Raw genomic sequence first — 21,644 nt, forward strand, 5'->3', positions numbered from 1 at the left:
GGTCAGGGCGTCAGCGATTTTCAGATCCAAAGACAATAAACAAGGCCACGAACTCGACCTAACGCATTTATATGCTTGCTGGATAGTGCAGATGAGGCACCATTGGCATATATGAAAATGGAATGGTAAAGGTTCCAAGTGCATTCCCAGGGCGCCCCCTTACGTTGTGCGCACCTTCATGCCTTTCCCCACGGGGTGGGGCCCTCCTACATGTACGTTCCTTGTTTATTCGTTTATCTCCCGTGCGTTCGCTTGTTGTGTACAGTGTGTCTCCTGTGTGTCCCCTTATGCAATTCCAAGTGCGCTGTCTCATGCATTTCTTTACTTTCAAGCAGTTCCACTGTAAACAACTCTATGTATTCGTTTATGGTTCGCGGTGGGTGCATTTCTTCGTTCCCCGTACGTTCACAGCAGGTTTTTTCTTTTCTCGTGGGTTCTCTTATCCGTTATATCCAGCTCTCTCTGGGTGGTACCTTTTATATCCCTCCGTGTGTTCCCCACTTATTCCCCGTGCATTTCCTTCCCTGTGTGCTCCGCTATTTGCAACTCCATGTATTCACCCCCGGGTTACTTGACGTTCTCCGTGCTTTCCCTGTTCCCCAAGCAACTTGTCCGTCACAATTCAACTAGTATTTCCTTTGTATTTCCTCATTCTTGGGAAGGAGAGAATGGGATAGATTAGGATACCCTTTACTTAAAAGCAATAGTTCTTTAAAACTTTAAGCTTCTGGCTATCGTATATGAAAAATAAATCTGAGAAGAATGAATAATTTTATGATTCTTAGGGGTATATACAAATGGTGCCCCTCCACCTTGCTCTCACATTTTCTGTGGTGAGTTCTTCCTGGGTTCCCAGGGCATCCGCTATATACTCTCCTACTACTCCTCCACTCCTCCACTACACATTGCATTCCCTGTGTATTTCCAGGTATGTTCTTCAATGCGCAACTCTGTGTGCTTCCCCATTGGTTTACCCGTAGTTTCCCTACCGATGTTACCCGTGCATAAGCCGTCTGTCTCCCCCACCCCTCGTGTTTGCTCTTCCGTTACAATTTCCTCCGGCATATTTAGTCGAGCGTTATATCCGTTTCCATATGGATTATCGATTAGTTTGCTATGACATTTCCCACAAATTCACCGTGGTTTCATCTAGGTGCCAATATGAACCTAATAAATGGCCGAGTTCATTATGAATTCTCCGTATCCAGGTAGTTTTTGTCATTCCATGCAGTAAAAGCACTCGAGCGAAGTTCAGGGAGACATGGGTTGAACGTCCGACGGGGAGCTAATTTTGTTTGCTTTATACCATGCCGGTGTCCAACTCACATTGGTTTTGTTTAACACTGTTTTTTTTAATTTTCTTTTTTACTTGAACGCTTTTAAAGATTAGCGATCAAACCTGGGTTACTGTAAAATTAGCCCATCTAGCATTCCCTTCAACTTGTCGAGCCCTATGTTTTAAGCTGGTAATTAATATGCGAAGACTTTAAAGAAGAGTGGATAACCTTGTGCAAACGAGAGCAAAATAAACACGAAACTTTGTAAAGATAAGAGGCAACAATGGACTAATAAACACATTTTATAACGATGGCTAATCAAAAACCTGATATTTTTAATGTTTTTGTTCTGGCTCAGAGCAAACCTGTATCGCCTATGAAAACTTTCGTCGCACGTTCCCCGTGCGTTCCGTTATTCGCAAACCCCTCGCTTTATTTCCCCTTGGGTTCTTAGTGAGTTCCTTTCATGTTAACTGCACGGTGATGAGGAAAGCAGAAGATCTTTTTCGTCATAATTTTGAGTGTCATTTCACCACAAACGCGACTCTACGCCTAGGACTGGCACTAGTTATGCAAGGACAGACAATGTCACGTGGTCACATCTCGCATTTCCCGTCAAAGCCGAAATACAACTAGCTTTAGCTAAATTTAAAACAAAGATTTTTCGTTGGGACTCTGCCTTGTTAATGACTTAGACAGCCTTGCTTTTTGGACACTTTCCCGAACTTTAGTTGTGTTAGGTCTTACATTTTAGTGTGGCACGAGGATGAATGGATTGTGGAACAGAAAAAATTGTAATGATTTAAAATACGTTTTTGTATCTTTAGATGTTAAAATGAACGGTACCAAATTCATTTTCAAAATGAGCCGGGGAGATCGGCATCCAAAGACTGTAAAAAAGCTGAATTACATTTGAAAAATGGCTTTCTGGTTTGTTCAGTCCATAAGGGTTCACGTGGATTCCATATAAACAAAGGAAATGCAAAGTTGTACCATATTCATGATGACTATTGTTGATCTGAGGTGCTTGTTGCCTGCGGCTCGTGGTTCCACAGCCACTTTGAGAATGTTCTGACGCAATTTATCATCAATAAGAAGACAGACGCATAAAATACTGACGTCAATTTGTTAATTCGCAGGGTAAAATTTCACTATGTTGAAGAAACACACATGATGTTAGTGTCCTTTCGGCGTTGAGAAAAGTTGTTGCAGCATCTCAGCACAAAAGATAACGAAAGAAATCTTTGTCAAGATTTGCTGACAATTGAAAACACTGACTCGGACTTAGAAGTGCACTCGATGTACTATGCAAATGAGCTACTTATACGCTACTTATACGCGTCAAACTGTAATATGCAAATTAATTCGATACCAGAGTAGATTGTTTTCTTACATAAGTTAACTTAACGCAAAAGCTTACGCGTACATCTAGGGCGAGCAGATAAGCTGATTTTTCATTCACAGAGCAAAACTGAAGTCTTGCTTTCGACCCTGAAAAACTCAACTTTTCAATTAGCTCGGAGCATAAAACTACATATAAGCGCCCTGGTTCTTATTCCCTGTCATCGCTGTGAAAAATCCACAAGAGAATCTCGCAATTCTCGCCATTTGATCAAGTAACATGACAACATTCTTGCGAGAACCCACGACATGTGAGTGGATCCGGGCGGATATATGTCGTCTGGGTGTCGCAATTTTTCTAAAAATAGCAAAATAGTCCCATATGATAGGTGCACGCAGATCCCAAGACTTACCATATAATTTAAGCATTCTAGTCTAGTCTGTGATTACTACTGGAGTCATTATCATCTATTCTGACTTTCCTATCATGAGACTTTCATGTAATTTGCGATCTTTGTTGCCATATATAATTAACAATTTCTGGACGAGCTTGAGCAAAATATCGTGATTTTTCAGTACCTTGTGATCAATTATTTGCAAAAGCCAAAGGCTTCCGCAAATAACTAATCTGTGAGACACTGACATATAACGATATTTTGTGATGACTGAGCTCAATCATTTCTGTTTTATCATTCAATCGCCAAGTTTGTTTTCTTATTTAAATCACTCGCTGACAGCTCAGGGAAACGATCTGCGATTTTTCACGTGAGAGCATGGAGTCAATTACACATGAGCAGAATATTACCAGCAATAAAACACATTTAGATGGTACTGCGCATGAGCACATTATTTGTGGGCAGTTATTTGCAGGTCATATGGTGAGCTTTTGGCCATTGAAAAGGAAGAAAAAATGCATTGAATGATAATCAGATTTAGCTGTATATCGCTACACTGGATGCTATCAGGGAAAAGAATTCTTTAGGGAATCAAATTAGTTCCCCAAGTCGTTGCTCATGCAACACATTCAGGGTACTACATTAATTTCTAAAATTTTATATCAAACCTTGTAACTCAAATGTCTTTTGGGGTGATTTATGGTAGATGTCAGAGTCACTTTAAAGGAGTATTGAAAACTTAAAAGCACACTAGGAAAGAGCTCGAGAGCTATTTGTGACTTGGGATATTAGAGCAGTTTTCAGATAAGTGCCCAAAAGTAACTGGATTTGCCTTACTATGCCACACGATTGACTTAAAAAATTCACGCCACTTTTTTATCCAGTCATTAGTAACTACCTTCATTCCTGATCAGAAGTGGATCTAGAGTGAAATAATACTCTCTTGGACAGGTGCTCTAATAACTCAGTATGTTCTAACCTTGGTTTTGTCTCTTTTGTTTTTTAATAGGATGACCAAGACAGTCCCCAAGGTGTTCAAAGTTCTTTTAAAAATAGCTATGTTAGCTACTAGCGTACATTTGTTTGGTAAACATGAGTCAATTGGAAGGCATTTTCAAATTCTGGGTAGTTTTCGTTACTAAGCCGGTACATTTGACTTATCACAAGTATAAAAGTTCCTGCTTTACTTGAATTGCTTTTTATCTTTTGGGTTAAGGGTTACAATTACAGAGTGTCATTGATTTATTGTTGAGAGTGTTCGTCTCAATTTAATTGATTATTTTATAACAGAGTTGCTTACTAATCTATTATGAAAATTACGCTTTTCCATAGAGGGGGGGGGGGGGGGGGAGGGAGGCGGTGGGAGAATTTTTTGCAGCATAACAACGAGCATACATTTGTAATCGTGACCATAATGGGAAGCATAGTCAGAGGAGTCCGTTTTTGGGTGACGCTGAAATCCATAAGGCTCGATTTTAGGAGCAACCTCTAGAGGAAGCAATTTGGCATTTCTTGAATGACGGATTTTACTAAGTCAGTTAAAACTGGTCTTAATTGCTTACTCGATTAAAAATGACCTGGGTAACTTAGGAAAACAGAACAAGTTTTCATCTTGCCATTTTTATTTTCATTTAAGCTCTCTTTATTAACTCGTATCCAATAGGCAAAGACCTGCAAAAGTATGGATCTTAATTGGGAGGTTTTTTATTTCGGAAATATTTATAAAAGGAGTTCAAAAAAATTTATCACTTAAGTAAGGTGTTTCATTTTTGTCATAGCGCATTTTCCATAAGCATCTCTTGATGTGCATCAGATGTGCATATAGGTACCGTTAAATTTGCTACCCAGTTCAAGGAGTCCCCCTGTAGCCCAGTGGTTACATTTCCGACCTTCGGTTCGGAAGGACATGGTGTCAGCCCCCATAGGGGGACTCCTTTTTTTCATATTTGTGTTGGACTCCATTTTTTTTTTTCGAGCAATCTTCTGTTTTTTTTGTTTCAACCAAGTTAGGGATGAAAAGATCTTTTAAGAAAGGACAAGAAACTTGGCTGACCGTAAAATGTATTCAGCTTATTATTATTATTATTATTTTTTTTTTGATGTAAGCTGTCTTTATTAGCTTGTATCCAGTAGGCGAAGACCTACAAAAGAACGGACCTTGATGGAAATGTTTTTTGTTTGTTTTTATGCTTGGGAAAGATTTAATAAGGGATTTTAAAAGGACTATATTACTTAATCAAGGCCTTTCATTTTTGTCCTTGCATATTTTCCAAAGCAAGGTAAGGCTGTTAATAAAAACTACATTTCATTTGCTTATAGGTACCGTTGAATTTCCCACCTAATTCAAGGAGTCTCCCTGTAGCCCAGTGGTTACATTTCCGAGCTTCGGTTTGGAAGGGCATGGCGTTCAGCCTCCGTAGGAGACTCCGGGTTTGTTTTTTTCTCGTTTTGTTTTTGTTTTTGTTTTTTTTCATATTTGTGTTGGACTCCATTTTTTTTGTTTTTGTTTTTTTTTTCGTACAATCTTTCTTTTTTTGTTTCAAAGAAGTTAGGGATGGAAAGACATTTTAAGAAAGGACAAGCTACCTGGCTGACCGGAAAATATGTTCAGTTTATTATCGCTTTTTTGATGTAAACTGTCTTTATTAGCTTGTATCCAGTAGCCGAAGTCGTATAAAATAACGGATCTTGATGGAAATGTTTCTTTTTTTTTCTTTCTTTTTTTTTTCTTTTTGCTTGGGAAAGATTTCAAAAAGACTCTATAATTTAAGCAAGGTCTTCCATTTTTTCATTGCACATTTTCCAAAGCAAGATGAGGCTGCCAATAAAAATTACATTTCATTTACTTATAGGTACCGTTGAATTTGCTACCCAATTCAAGGAGTCTCCCTGTAGCTCAGTGGTTACATTTCCGAGCTTCGGTTCGGAAGGACATGGTGTCAGCTCCCATAGGCAGACTCCTTTTTTCATATTTGTGTTGGACCCCATTTTTCTTTTTCGTGCAATCTTTTTTTTTTGTTTTAACCGAGTTAGGGGTGAAAAGCCTGTTTAAGAAAGAACAACAAACTTGGCTGACCGTAAAATATGTTCAACTTATTATGTCTTTTTTATGCAAGTTCTCTTTATCATCTTGTATCCAATTTGAGAAGAGTTGCATAAGAACGTATCTTTATAGAAATGTTTTTTCTTTTTTTGGGAAAAGATTTAATGAGAGATTCCAAAAAGACTCTATAACTTAAACAAGGTCTTTCGTTTTTTTATTGCGTATTTTCAGTCTTCCTTTTTTTTGTTTCAAAGAAGTTAGGGATGAAAAGACATTTTGAGAAAGGACAAGATACCTGGCTGACCGTAAAATATGTTCAGCTTATTATTTCTTTTTTGATGTAAGCTGTCTTTATTAGCTTGTATCCAGTAGGCAAAGTCGTATAAAATAACGGATCTTGATGGAAATGCTTCTTTCTTTTTTTTTTTTTTTTGCTTGGGAAAGATTTCAAAAAGACTCTATAACTGAAGCAAGGTCTTCTAGTTTTCATTGCATATTTTCCAAAGCAAGATGAGGCTGCCAATAAAAACTACATTTCATTTGCTTATAGGTGCCGTTAAATTTGCTACCCAATTCAAGGAGTCCCCCTGTAGCCCAGCGGTTACATTTCCGAGCTTCGGTTCGGAAGGACATGGTGTCAGCCCCCATAGGGGGACTCCTTTTTTTCATATTTGTGTTGGACCCCATTTTTCTTTTTCGTGCAATCTTCTTTTTTTGTTTCAACCGAGTTAGGGATGAAAAGACATTTTAAGAAAGAACAACAAATCTGGCTGACCTTGAAATATATGTAACTTATTATTTATTTTTTGTTGTAAGCTGTCTTTATTAATTTGTATCCAGTAGGCGAAGGACTATAAAATAACGGATCTTGATGGAAATGTTTTGTTTTTTTGCCTGGGAAAGATTTCAAAGAGACTCTATAACTTAAGCAAAGTCTTTTACTTTTTCATCGCATATTTTCCAAAGCAAGATAAGGCTGTTAATAAAAACTACATCTCATTAGCTTATAGGTACCGTTAAATTTGCTACCCAATTCAAGGAGTCCCCCTGCAACCAGTGGTTACATTTCAGAGCTTCGGTTCGGAAGGGCATGGCGTTGGACTCCCTTTTTTCTTTTTTCATATAATCTTCTTTTTTTAACTAAACTTAAGCAAGGTCTTTCATTTTTTTCTTCGCATATTTCCCAAAAGAAACTGTTAAAAAAAGTTGAAATATTTGAAAAACGAGCTTTTGTGTTTATCAGCCTATAAGCGGGTTCATGTGGGCTCCGTATAAACAAAGGGAATGCAAATTTGTTGCAGGAGAAAGCTTGCAAAGGGTGTTGTAGTTAAAAATTTTTGACGTGCCTGCAAGCTGATTGGTCTAATCTTATTTTGCATATTTATGATGACTATTGTTGACCTGAGTTGCTTGTTTGTCATTTTGAGATGTTTGCCGTCGGAGTAAGATGTGTACCGTTCCCTTCTTCGCTAGAAGCGAATTGGGACTTTGAAGAAGAAATGATTTCGACGTTTGGGGAAGAGAAGACGGTTGACATCCATTTCTGCCAGTGGTTAATGTCAATTTCTTTGCATTCTACCTTTCGTAAGTAAAATTTCAACCAAAAGTATCGGCTTTAAGTCCTACCACGTGCGCTTGCCGGACTCGGCTTACATTTCGCGTTGAACTTAACAGAGTGATACGTGCGTAAGAAGCTAGTTCAGGAACCATACGAGAAGCTAGGTTCTTAGCGGTTTTTTCGATTAAAATTGACCTTCTACATGAAAATGACGTTCCTTTGTCAAAGTTTGTTTTGTACTTATCAACGCGCACACTTGATTAAAAATTCAGTGAATTCTTTCACTCCTCATTTAGTTGTTTGTTTCCACACTTGGGTTTGTTCCTTATACAATTTTTTTATATTCTATTTTCAGGGTCGTTAACAAGACCGTGAGGAAATCAAAAGGATTCAAGCAGGGAGGATGAAGACAAAGTTGAGAATAGATTTCGAAAATTTGATTGAATTGAAATCTCTCCGATAAGAAATGGCAGTCTTGAAACTAGAGAAGATACTCTCGAGTTCAAAACTTCGTAGTTCAGTGAAAATTGTTTTGTTTTGTTTTGTTTTTCTCGGCTGAAATATCTGCATTCGAGTGGGACATTCGGGTGCGGAAAAAAAAATGAAATGAAATCGGCAGTGACTGTTAATTAATTCTGCCATTTTTGACGGAGAGGTTTTAACCGTTTTCCAGTTATCATTTAGTGCATCTTTTCAATTGGTGGAGAGTTTCATTCTTTGCTCGAGCGATCTTCAACTTGATTGAACTATATTTTATCGGTCGGCATTTGCATGCTTTACTACGTGCACTTTGTCAAGTCGAGTATGTTTTGATTCTTTATTTGAAAATTCCAAATTTGTGTAAAATCGCTCAACTCTCCAAGTTTGAAAACCTGTTACTAGGCGATAACATTTGTAGAGTATTTTAAGGTGGCGCTGCATGTGGAAACCAAACCGTGATAGTAACTATTGGTTACGTGATCATGTCAATCATAACAAATTCTGTTTTGATAAATTGGACAAACAGTACAACGCTGAACATTTAATTTGTCGTGTTCTCTAAGTCGCATTTCAGCACTAAGTTCACCTGAGGGTCTAGTTTCAATTTACGATGTGAATTGTCTATTGAAGAGAAATGCGGTTGCTAAAAACAATGACCGGTCGTGGACAATTACTTCAGTTTAGCCATCAAACTTTATGTTCTCGGAGAATTAATTCTTCTTTTCAAATCTTAGCATTTTCAGAGACGAAATTAAAGACGTTTCTTGATTGATTCTTCGAACAGCAGACAAATAGACCTGAACATTTATTTGTTTCAGAAAGGTCACGGTGGTTAATTCATCTGATGTGAATTTTGTATGTTAAAAAGGCAATTTCCTTGCTCAAAATTAATCAATGACCCAACTGATCTGAAAATGCTGCAGCTTGAAGTTAATTAAGTGGTCAATGAAACTATTTCTATCGTTCTTTTATCATCTGAGGTTTTGAAACACGTTAAAGATTTTTTTGCATATCTGAATTTGTTCGACACTTTATTCAAGTATTTAAATTTGAAACATTTGTTGACATGATCACAACAAATTATTTCACGCTTTCTTCGTTGTTTCGATCGGGCTTCTTTTTTTTTTTTTCGTTTAATTCACTTTAGTAAAAAGTGCAAACATTTTTTGACGTTTGTTGTGTATTTGCATGCAGAGCCACCTTGAACATAAATAATTCTAGAAGAGGATATTGGGTTTCTGGATTGATCTTTGTATCCTGAAAATACAACATTTATCGGCAGATGTTCTTTATTTCATTTATTTATTTTTTCAAGAAGAGATATTCTTTTATTCATTTCTGTACGGAAAACGTTCGGTTGATATTTTGGTTTTTGTTTTTTGTTTTTTCGTCGGAGGGGAAATAAGCGCAAAAAGGTCAATCAGAAACCAAATATATCCTCTTGTTTAACTTCCAGCGAGGCTGTAATGAATTATGTCTGGTATGAAGCAACTCTTTCCAAAACTATAGGTCTAATTGTCTGATTTTTCAAATTGTTTTGGCTTTCATTTGTACTATCTGATATATTGAGTTTTAGAAATGTAGCTTCAATTGTCTGAATGTTATAAAATATTAAAGCTACTATTTCGACTGATAAACATTTTTACCGAAAATGTTCACGAGTAGATCTGTTGTTTACAAAAGTTTTTAGTCCCAATTGTTTGATTGTTCTAAAATGGTATTGCTTTCGTCTGCAACCGACAGACAGACAGAATCCACCATTATATCTCTGATTTTCAAAACTTGGCTCCAATTGTCCGATTCTTTGAAACTTTCATCGCTTTCATTTTTTCTGATTCACATTACATTTCTTACAAAAAAACGTAGCTCCATTCGTCTGATTCTTGTAAAATATTTTTGTTATCGTTTGCTACTACACGGACAAACGTTTTCCAAAGATGTTATTCCAACTGTCTGATTCTTCTAAAATGTTTCTCATTTCTGACCGATAGTTTTGCTAAAAGTGTTTAACAGAAGATATGATATATAGCGGTACAATTTGAAGCTTGATAACCAGATATTAATCTTAACACCTCGCTGGAAGTAATTTCTAGTAGATAACGAAGCAAGCCACGAACAGTTTTTTTTAATTGGCCTTTAATTTGTCGGGTTTTGCTTTTTCATCTCGGCTGGAAATGACGGAAGTTCTAAAATTTCTGAAACGCGGTTTATTATTATTTCGTGGGAGTTATCGGGTTTATGGCTTGCCTTTGCTATCTTCTTGAAATATATTGCATGATGATATCATGTTAAATAGTTCAGCTGTGAATGACGGGCAGCTAGAAATCTATTAACAGAAACGAGACGAGCCACTTAAAATGTCTACAATTGTAGCGTTTCTGCACAAACTTGAGATGGTGGCGACATCTTAGAATCGTTATAGTTAAGGGAGTTTATGTAGTTGGGGCTCAAGTTACCCGGCTATATAAACTTTCCTAAATATTTCGATTTAGAAATGTTTTGACCCTCTCAACGTTGTGTTGAAACGTTGCAGTAGTAGAAATTTTAAGTTGCTCTTCTCATTTTTGTAGATAGATTTCTAGCTGCTCGTCGTTTTACGGCTGACTATTTAACAAGATATCATCATGGAATATACCATCCTGAACACAAACAAATATTCAGTGAATTCAAAATCGTTTTTTTGAAAGACTCGAATCAAAATTTTTTCGTTAGTTTGTGTTCAAAATGGTATATGTTAAAATTTTTTTGGCGGGAATATTTCAATGGGGTACCCCCTTAAAATTTTTGTCAAAAAAGTTGTCAGGGGAAAAGCTGTGCAAATTTTTTCAAATTTTCCCGCCAAAAGTCTTAGTATATATAGGGTAAATTTTTTGATGACACCTTTGTAATTAATTTAATTGAATTTTACTTAATTAATTAAGTTTTGTATTAGAACAATTAAAGGAAATAAAAGAATTGAAAAGAAACACTTGTTGTTTATGCTTTATTGAGATATTTACTTAGTTCATGAAGATTGCAAGAGAACTTTACTCTTGATTAGAGTATTGCACTTATTGACACTGAATAAAAATAACTTAAAAAAATAATTAAATAAAAATTAAATAAAAATCAAACTTAAGAAAAATAATTTAAATATCATCCTTGAAAATTTAAAAAAATAATTGGCGCATGCGTATTTTGGGCGCCGTATTTTTTCTAAGTTTTTTGGCGGGAAAATTAAATTTTTTTAAACGGAGTACATGAAGTATAAGACAATTTTTTTTTCAAAAAAAAATTGGCGCATGTGTATTTTAAGCGCCCGTATTTTTCTAAGTTTTTTGGCGGGAAAATTAAAATTTTCAATATAGGTTACCTTGATGAGCGTATAGAGACAAGCATTCGCTGAATTCCAAAATAAAGCTTTTACACGACACTTATTCAACGAAAATATAAAATCTTTGAAAATTTTGCCATTCTAGTAAAAAAAAGGAAAACACTTGAAAACGGCTATACAAAACGCTATGTTTTTAGCAACGTTTAAATAAACTACAACGATATTGTCAAATTAAAAAAACAACGCACTGTATAGCTGCAATAAACAAGTTGGAAAAAATAAACTTGATTTGTCAAAATTTTGTAGCGAAATTGAAGCGTTATTCCAAAGACTTTGCGCAATTACGACTGCAGTTTCCTTATGAAGAAACAACCTCCGCAATTATGCAAGGTCTTCTAAAAAACGCTTCAAAATCACGACAAAATTAAGATAAATCAATCAATTTTAGCAACTTGTTTATTACAGCTATACAATGCGTGATTAGCCTGACAAGAAATTCTACCACCCAAATGCCTTAAACGTTCGCGAGGTTTAAAATTCAAAACTAAACTTAGTAAACAGGTCGCTCGAAACTCCTCACGGCATCAAAATGTTTACAATTGTGACGAGCCACGCACGAAATATTTCTCGTTTCTCTAAAGATCAATTTTTAGTGCTTAATATTTCCTCCGCGAAAATAGAAGGCAGCCGGGCAGTCAAAAGTATTACAAGCTTTCCTTCCTTCTTATAAATGACTCCAAGAGTTCGAAACTAATTAGTGGTTCCGCGATATTTTGACAAATTCATTTCCTTTCTGAAATTTTTCATTGGAAAACAAGCAATAAAAAATTTGCCTCTCGTTAAAAACTCGATAAAAACTCGATAAAAACTCGATAAAAACTCGATAAAAACTCGATAAAAACTCGATAAAAACTCGATAATATATCCCGCGAGCGATGTGCTACGTTTCAAAAATATAAACCCACGGAGTCATTTTACAGAAACAAGACAAGCCTATTGAAATTACGTGAATATTTTGAAACCAAAAATCCTAGTGAAAAGCAATACTCGAGGCTCGTTTGTCAACAAACAAGACAATTAGAATTAAGCAACGAATTTTTCGGGCCTCGCACAAAATGGACTAGTTAAACTTTTTGATGAAACAATAAAATTTAATGAAACTGAAACGATGAAATGTGTTTTCAGTAGTTCGAAAAATATACATTTCAATTTGCATGGCTCTAGACCATCGTCTTTTCTTCAAATATTTCTTCGTTGTTGTTGTTTAATTCAAGAGAAAAATCGTCATCTAGCCGTGCCTAATATTCTTGAATAGATTTTCAGCTGGAATTAAATTTAACAATCTATCTTACATTGCTCCATCGTCTAGTATTCTCTTTGGTGTTTTCTCGTCATTATGTTTCCTCCATATATTCAGTTTGTTTCCAACAGCATAGCGCATTGCTTCCATTCTTCTCATTGTCACAAATCCTGAAAAAAAAAAAAAAAAAAAACAGATTTGATTACTGAACTTGCTCTAGAAATGTCGTCGGAGCTTCAGCTTTCAGCACAAAGCGTACGTATTCATATCGATAAAAGTAAATATATATAAAACGTCTTCAAAAACACTATAAATTTTCATAACTTAAATGTTCAGTTTTTCCTAAAGCTTCCACTTCATTTCTATGTAGATTATGTAAACTTGATCAACATCTGATTTCTCTTTATGAGATCAATAAAGGTCAAGCAAAAAGGTTGTGGGAATAAAGAAGTTCATCAACTAGGGAAACTGTCGGGATGTAATGACCCAAATTCCCACAACTAGCATAGAAAGAAATGTGTAATAGCCAGTAGGGAAGGTTTAAATTTTGAGTTTTGAAGTGAAAATTAAGGAGTCAAGTTACCTGTAACGTTCCATTGCAATTGATGTCTCCTTTTCATCGTCATCTGAAAAAGGATAAAAAGAACTATTTAAGCAACCCATTTACAGCCATTTCCCATACTTTGTTAGCATGTAGGTTTATAACCCGCCTTGTAACCTCGGGAAACTGATACATGGCCAGAAGTTCTTAATGTAACCCAAATACTTTGACTTGGTGACCGAGGAATAATTTGCAAGTACTGACAACTGACAATTGGCCGTCGTTGACTTTTTCAGTAACATGTCTTGTTTAGCACCGACCAATTAGGACAAGAAAATTAAATTAATTTTACAACCTACAACATTACGTTCGAAGACAGTTTTTACCTTGAGAAGGATTCAAAAGCCATTTGCTGCGTGACATCTTGGTTTCTCCAAAGCACGTGCTCTCAGAGTTTGGTTGAAGCAAAGTTCCTGTGTCATGTTTTTGGGTTTCCTCACAGCTCTGAACGTATAGACCATCTTAAACCGAGGCTTGGTACTGTTTTAGAAGCAATAGGCGAAGCCAAAGGTGGATTTCTACAACTTTAAGTTTCAACTTGGCTGGTTAACCTACGAACAAATTGCACGCGAGAGGAAAATTCATCACAAGCATAATTTGCAATTTAAATTTTGTAAAGTTTTTAATCACGCGCCGAGTAGAATGCGCTTATCTGATTAGCTCGTCTTCTTATGTTTCTTATTAAAAGTGAGCGCGGGAAATTCAAATTGTCCTCAATCTTGGAAATGATATTTGGTTTTGAGCTTTGAAACGTTTTCACAAAACTTTACAAAGTTAACTGTGATTTGTTTTGGCAAAAGTTAAACCTCTTTAAAGCACACGGAAAGGGAGGTTATTAGCTTTCAAAGATATTTTGGTGGGTGGGGTGGGTAGGGCTCGAGAAAGAGGGAGCTTCCAGAGGGAAAGAAGAGCTTGCTTTGATTGTTGAATTAGCCAGCACATCTGAAAATAAAGAGAACATCATATCTCATATGAATTTTGATAAGTTAACAAGGGGAGGGATGAGGCTAGAGAGCCCCCCCCCCCAAAAAAAACAAAAAAAACAAACACCTACACTACATCTCTTTACAATGCCATTTAAGCGTTGCAGGCAATAATAAATGAAATAATAAATGAAACAATATTTTTTGTCACGACACATGACTTCACTGCATAACGCGTGAGAAAACCTGATTGATAAAGACTTTTCATTGGTAGCTAGTTGGCGGTAAGTGGTCTCAGGTTTTTTGGACCCATTTCCGACACACGGGACAGTCAGATCAGATCGGGTCGAGTCGATTCATATCGAGTCCAGTCGGCTTGGGTCGGTATGGTTCGGGTCTGATCCATGCCGATCCGAACATGATCATCCTGGCTTAAATTTGATTATGTTGATATTTTGCTTATTAATTGGGATAACAATGACCGATAACCCGCCATCTTTAGAATCGTAAATAATTGATTTTGAAAAAGTAAAAAAAGTATTTCTCTAGCGTCCCTTCACAAATTCCATTTTTTCCGTAAGGATAAAATTGTCCGACTTCTCTCCGGCATCGTGAAAAATTACCCTCACTTTTTCTGGCCCAGGTTTGGTTGATATATTTCAGAAGTGTAGTAGCTCTCGTAAGCTTGTAATTCTCTTCATTGTTAGCAGCTGTTGTTGTTTTAGGGCTAGGGGCATTGTTTCTGTTGTTTGTTCTATTGTTCTCTCAAAGGGTAGCAAGCCATTCATCTGAGAACTTACGAAAGCTGCTACATCATCCATATATTTGAACGGAAAATTCAAACCTTATTTCATTTTTTTAAAAAACTTTTTTTCTGACTTTTTTTAGGCTCAATGCAATGAGTGAAATCACTTACCTGGAATAACAGCACATATGGCGAGCTGTTCGACTTCACTGAAAATCCTCAACTCTGAAGCTTGGACAGCCTAAAACCGAGGCGCCACCTTCTACACGATTTGATCGAAGACGTCAACGAATGGCACCGACAAGCAACCCGTTCCCAGTCCCTGACGTGTGCTTTGCGCTCGACCGAAGAGAACGGTTGGCGAATGGGCTGAAGAATGCATAAAGTTTGACTCCTTGGCTTTTGATACTTTTTCATACTTTTCCAGGTCTGGAATAGCTGAAAAATTACCCAATCTTTATAGATTTTGGACTTGTTATGAACCCTGCTGATACATGACAAGAAGCACTTAATGACTAACCCCAAGGGAAACAGTGAGTTTTGTTTCCCCGAGATCGTCAATGTTCCCCCAGGCGAAGCCAAGAGGAACACTGGGGGTTGAGGGGAAACAAAACTCACTGTTTCACGTGGGGCCAGTTAGTAAATGTTTTGTTCTACCTCCCAATTCAAAATAGAAAAAAACTGAGAAAAAAAATTTTGCCTGACACCGGCTGACGCACAAATTTCCCGCAGTTTCAAGGTGCACGACCTGATCACTGCGAAAGTTCAAGTTGTTATTTCCCTCGGAAGTTCGTGAGTTTTGATCCATGACACATGACACGTTCTGCTCCAATAAGAAGTACTTGAGTTGGGAGGTATAACCTTATTTAATGCTGTCAAACGCACTTTGACTGAAAATGAGAAAGACTGGGAAAGAAAATATGAAATGGGAAAGGATGGAGGAGAGGCAGCAATTTACAAATCTGAACGTTGCGGAGAAAAGCTTTGAATGTAAAGAAAAGAATTGGCATGGTGAGTAAGAAAAAAATCCCAATTCTTTACAGCTAACAGCAGTCAAAGGGTAAGGAGTGAAAATTTCTGGAAGGCACTAAGAGGACTTGATGGGCGTGGTGGGGGTCTCAAGACCTAAGACCTACGACCCACCATGGCCAGGACCCAAGACATCAATACCCAATACCCAAGACCCACGACCTAAGACCTACATGTAGTGCTGAAGACCTAAGATCTAAGATCGTAGGTCTTGGGTCTTGTACATGATGGGCTAAAGTTGCTAAACTCTGGTTTGTATGGTTCGGGTTTGGACACTGGCTGGGTTGTTGTGGCATTTCATGAACACAGTGGGTCTCTCTACATTTGCACCCGGGGGTATAAATGGGTACGACTCGAAGAAACGTTGGGATGCCGGAGGAGGGAGGGAGAGGAGGAGCTGTGACAGGCTGACATTCTTTCTATTAAGTAGAATACCGGTACCTAGCAAGACTATCAATCTTTTTTGTGACAACTGGCAAAAAGTAACGTACCTTGCTAGCCTTATCTCTTAGCCATATCACATGCCTTTCTGCATCTACATGTATGTCAATTACTGGATTTAATGCACACATGAAAATTCAAAAAGGTGTCTCGCACAAAAACCTAACAAAACGTCCCTGGTCAAGGCTCGAATGCAGACCGCTTGATCCAGAGTCAAACAAACTACTGATGAGGGCACTGCACCTCCACAGACCTTGTATCAGAGGACTGCATATTCAAAATGGCTGTCATGAACTAAGAGATGTTTTGTCTCATCTATTTATCCTCTAAATTGATGTGCGCCCCCCCCCCCCCACCTCCCCACCTCAACACCCCTTTGCTCAAGCAGAGACACAAAACAATCTCTCTACAAACTCTGTAATTATTGGGATTTTTCAGGCTGAACCTACGGCTTCAGGTTCAAAGGACCTGAATCAAACCTGTGAGGAGACATGCTAGAGGATGGTGCTATCATGAAGGATTAATCTCTGTTCCTCTGGGCCGGGTTGTTCAAAGTTTGATTAAGCTAACCCAGGATTAGCAAGAATTGTGATTTCAGTTTTCTAACTTTTCGGTGATGTTTTCTGTTTATATTGTTTGTCCTTCAATTTTGAGTTGGAATAATCTCAAACTACTCAAAACATTGGTAGTGAAAAACGTTTCTATACAAGAAAATGACTACTTCGGTTAACTTTTAAACCTGGGTTAGTGTTAACTGGCTTTTGAACAACCCGGCCCTGGTTGACAAATAAACACAGAAAAGAGCCACGTGCACCAAGTCATTCTAAGATACCTATATTTCCTTCAATGATAATAAAATGTCATTTACAAACAATTTTAAGTACAAAAGTTCAATATTTATTGTGTTTATGATGGGACCTTGTGGATTGCAACTGTTACATTTCCTTCTGATCGGACGAGTAAATTACTGCAAGAAGAAAACAATAAAAAATATCTAAGCAAGTAATGTAATTGATCATAGTCCCCTTTCTAATGAACACTTCCCACCGAGAGTTGACTTTTAATAAGTGCCTCTATTTCCTTCTTATAAGTCCACCCATAGTGAATGTAACATTAAAGAAATTGACACAGAATAGAGTGATTAGGTGAATGAATTAAGAGGTTTTCTTATCATCTGAGCATTATATTGAACATTAGTATATACGACACAAGAGAATAGTGCTTGTCAGAAGTGCTGATTGGTTAACTCGGAGGTGATTAGCAAAGCACTATGATTCACCCCAAGCAGCCAAAGAGAAACAAAATGGTTTACTGTCCGAAATAAAGTATTTTTTTGATTTATGTACTAAACCAATTACATGTATTCACTTCAGTGTTGGTCAAAGTGGTGGATATTTACCTCCCCTTTGGTGAATAATTGTTAACAAAAACTATCAAAGCCCCTGTTGGTCCCTACTGTAACAGTTCTTGAGTCCAGGTTTTGTTGTTGTTGTTGTTGTTTTTTACCAGAAAAAAGATTGTATTTTAATTGTTATTATAAACACCAATGAAATACCACTTGAACTTTCATGCAAAAAAATGATACCTTATTACGAGAAAAGACCACAGTTAGTATGGTTACATGATAAATCATACCTTTAATAGTGGAAGTTAAATGGTTTGGTATTTCATTGTTCTTTACATAATAAATAGAGCATTACATGACCGCTCAGAGATACAACATTAAATCTCTTCTAGTGTTGAAAATATTTCACTCATTTGCTGCACTCACTTGTGAAACATTTTCAACACCCAAACAGAAATTTCTTATCTCCAGGCATCCATGTAATATCCTGTACATGCATATATCCACCCCAGATGTTTATGTTCAAAAAGAAATACACCCTTGCCCCTGATACGTGCCCCCTCTCCAATAGGCATGTGTAATAATTATTTAATGAGCTACCAAAATAAAATTAAGTACCCCGGGTGCTATCCGATCATTACAGATTTACAGATACAACAACCTTCAGGAACCAAAATGATCTGACAATTTTTCAGATGAGCCTTGTCACAAAGGAAGTACTTCAATCTGTCTGATGTTACAACATCATTTTTTTTTTCTGAGAGAATTATCTAGAATTCATCTACTGTTGAGATTTGTTTTGAGAACTCAATTATATTACCAAGAGGGATTAGTCTGGACAAATGTATTGCTTGCTTTAGCCAACTAATAAAAAGTAATACATCTACCCCCTGAGAGTTGTAACTCTCTGAAAGTGGAAATAGGAAAAGGCTGCTGTCATAACGTTAGCAAAGCCATGCTACTAAACTCAGTAAAGCATACACTGGAGTCCAATGATGCACGCTTATAATGTGAGTAAGGTTAAAGTTGTGTCATTATTTTCACTGATTGACAATGTTATAAAACAACTGATTCATGCTACAAAAACTACAGTTACAATGTAACTCTCGACTATGCCTCAAACAACCCTTACAGTCTTCTGTCGTGCTCTCCATTCTTCCCAAATGCATTACTGTATGTACATGTAACTCGATGATACACCCCCAAGGATCATTACAGTACTCCTGGTACTTTACAGTATAAGATTAAAACTTGAGTTAGCGTAGACTATACACTTCACATAACACATAACAGTATCTTACCATGCATCCGACTCTAAACAGATGACTGGCTGAGCTTCAGTGCCTGGATAAAGTTTCTTTGCATTTTGCACCAAGGAGCAAACATGTCCTGCATACATAGGATTTGCAGTACCTTTAGCTGTTGAAGGAAGATAAATAATTAAAATTAAATCAAAGAGTTAAAAATTGTGCACTTCTATTACTACTTCAATCAAAACCAAAATAAAATCAAGCATGTGACATAGATCAAGGAATGGACATCTGTGTTTTACTGTATATAATACATTAGCCAATTCCAGCAGTGCCTATACCCCCAGGCAATAGCCAGTCATTTGTTCACACCTTAATGCTAGGGGTGGTACACTTGAAATCCCTGAAGCATTTGTAATACTCGTGGGTTTGGTCTCGCATGTGGTAGAGAAGGCAAGCTTACATGATGTTGTCCTGTTATTAACTCTCAACCTGAGGCATTTGACCTACTTATTTGTTTCCACCCCAGGGAATTTGTCTCCCTGCCAAATGCACCCCAGGGATTTTGTGTAGGGTTGGTCTGTGGGCGATCAATGGGCACTACTAGAATTGAGTAGTGCATTTATAAAATGACAGAAAAAAGTGAGTGCTATGAAAATGCTCTCAATAAAGTTAGAGTGTTTCTGAAATTACACTATTTTACCCCTCCCCCAGATCACTTATTCCTTATTCTGCACACATCACAGCTCCATTGTCCCCAAGAAAAGATTAAAGCTAATGGTGATCCAAATGTAATGGTTGCAAATTTAATATTTTTCTGGTATGGTTTAAAAACTCCCATTTCATTTGCATGGAATAGCATTTTTTTTCACAGAAGTTCATTAGTAATGTAGATAAGGCCAAGACAAAAGGTTACAAGGTTTCAACAATAAATCTTCCCTTGCATCTATAAGGTAAAGCTTAAAGATGTTCATTAAAACACAAAGGACAGCTTGGTTTTCATCAAGTCCTAATCTCTAACATAGTTCAACGTCAACCGGAATTCTCAAAATATGCTAAGGGTAACAACCCCTCGAAAGTAACGAGCCCCAAAGGCTACATGTACTAAATGTGAATGCAACGAGGGTCATTACTTTCAGAAGTTTACAGTTGGTAGAAATGATGTCAAAATTTCAGAAACTTGAGAATTTTTTATTCTTGTTTATCTTTATTCATTTGTATGTAATTTTGCTGTAAAAATTGGCTTTTGTTTCTGAGTGTGTTCATGATAGAATTATGGCGTCAGTTTCATTCACACTTTGGCTCATCTGTCTTGAACAGAAAGTTTACTACATTTTCAAAGGGCTGCATTGTATAGGAAGGCAATTTGACAAGTTACCATTTTGTCTACAGTGTGCACTGTATTTACTTCTAAAGCCTTTTTTAAAGAAATTGCTGTATGTTTTCTTAGTGCGTATTTTAAATTGTTGAGATTGATCAAAAATAATAAACAGCAGTGATATGTAAGGCTGATGGCCTAGTGTTTGGGGTGTTTACTTTAATTTTATCACCCTAACTTGCTAGAATGAATTTTTCCACAGCGTATGGAGGTGTACATAATACTTGTGGGAATTCTGGACATATTGGGGGGCGGGGGAGGAAGATTTGTGTTGAAAAAATGGAAATTCTGGGAAGGAGAAGGGGTCCTACGTAAAATCTACTGCGTGGTGGGGTTATGGATATCTTCTGGATTTTAAATTGTACACCTTGAACATTCAAACAATTAAACATTTACAGTGTTATGACTGAGAAAATTACGAATGCACCCGTATTATTTGCATGGCAGTGCAAATCAAAAATTAACGATAGATTTTGCCTGCTCTCAGTCAATCACATTGAAGTAATTTTCTCTAATCATGAAATAATTATTCAAAGTCATGTGATCAGCGAGGGACTTGTGGCAATTCAACTTACAATCTACAATTAAGTCCTACACTACTACAACTGTAGGAAATTAGTAATGACAACACATAATTAAACGCGTTCTTCTGATGTCTGCAAATGCGAGATGTAAGTCTATAAACATGAGCTTTATACACTAACCTGACAGAGCTAGACCTTGTTGGTCGCTACATAACACTCCAATAACGCCATGTTCGGACATGCTAGGAGAAAACATTAAAATAAACATTTTTGCAATGAATGCTTGATCTCCTAATCATGACCAGATGTAAAGCGAACTTACATGTCATCTAAATGAGAATCTAAAGATTTTTCCATCTTAAAAATCAAGAAATCTTCCAGGTAATCTTTGAAGTGATAATTATTACGTTACAGTAGTGGTTGCAGTATTGTTACGTGACGGTTCTATGAATTTAGGTACCGACCGCTGACATTTTCCTGGCTCGTCACTCGTGCCAGTATTCTCGCGTTCATAGCCCTCGCCTCAGTCACCCACGGAAAATCACAGAACAGCACGCTCTTGGATCCCTTACTGGAGCTTTTGTGGGTTTGGAAGAAATTGAAATAAAGAGCAGAACCAACACTGCGAGAATATGCTAAGATATTTCTCCGCGGACATTATCTGTTCCGAGAAATGAACAGTTTTCCGCGAGAGTAGCTCG

General features: G+C 37.0%; 1 protein-coding gene and 1 long non-coding RNA gene across 3 annotated transcripts; both read right to left on the reverse strand.

Annotated features, from left to right (window-relative positions):
* Positions 1–11,031: 11,031 nt before the first annotated feature.
* Positions 11,032–16,794, reverse strand: LOC145463229 (uncharacterized). 2 transcript variants are annotated; one of them, XR_014041304.1, is made up of 4 exons: positions 15,148–16,794; positions 13,635–13,859; positions 13,291–13,333; positions 11,032–12,877 (listed from the first exon to the last, which is right to left on the reverse strand). It is a non-coding gene; the product is annotated as an uncharacterized LOC145463229 (long non-coding RNA). The 2 variants fall into 2 exon arrangements; XR_014041303.1 differs by lacking the exon at positions 15,148–16,794 and having other exon boundaries at positions 13,635–14,336.
* A 467-nt stretch (positions 16,795–17,261) lies between these two features.
* LOC145463228 (ragulator complex protein LAMTOR5 homolog) lies at positions 17,262–21,449 on the reverse strand. The gene is made up of 4 exons (XM_081446963.1): positions 21,266–21,449; positions 21,124–21,185; positions 19,093–19,210; positions 17,262–17,413 (listed from the first exon to the last, which is right to left on the reverse strand). Exons 1-4 carry the CDS (start codon positions 21,298–21,300, stop codon positions 17,353–17,355), a joined length of 276 nt encoding a protein of 91 aa, XP_081303089.1. The 5' UTR covers positions 21,301–21,449; the 3' UTR covers positions 17,262–17,352.
* Positions 21,450–21,644: the final 195 nt, after the last annotated feature.

Source organism: Orbicella franksi, chromosome 12 (assembly GCF_964199315.1).
Source record: "Orbicella franksi chromosome 12, jaOrbFran1.1, whole genome shotgun sequence".
Lineage (NCBI taxonomy): Eukaryota > Metazoa > Cnidaria > Anthozoa > Scleractinia > Merulinidae > Orbicella > Orbicella franksi.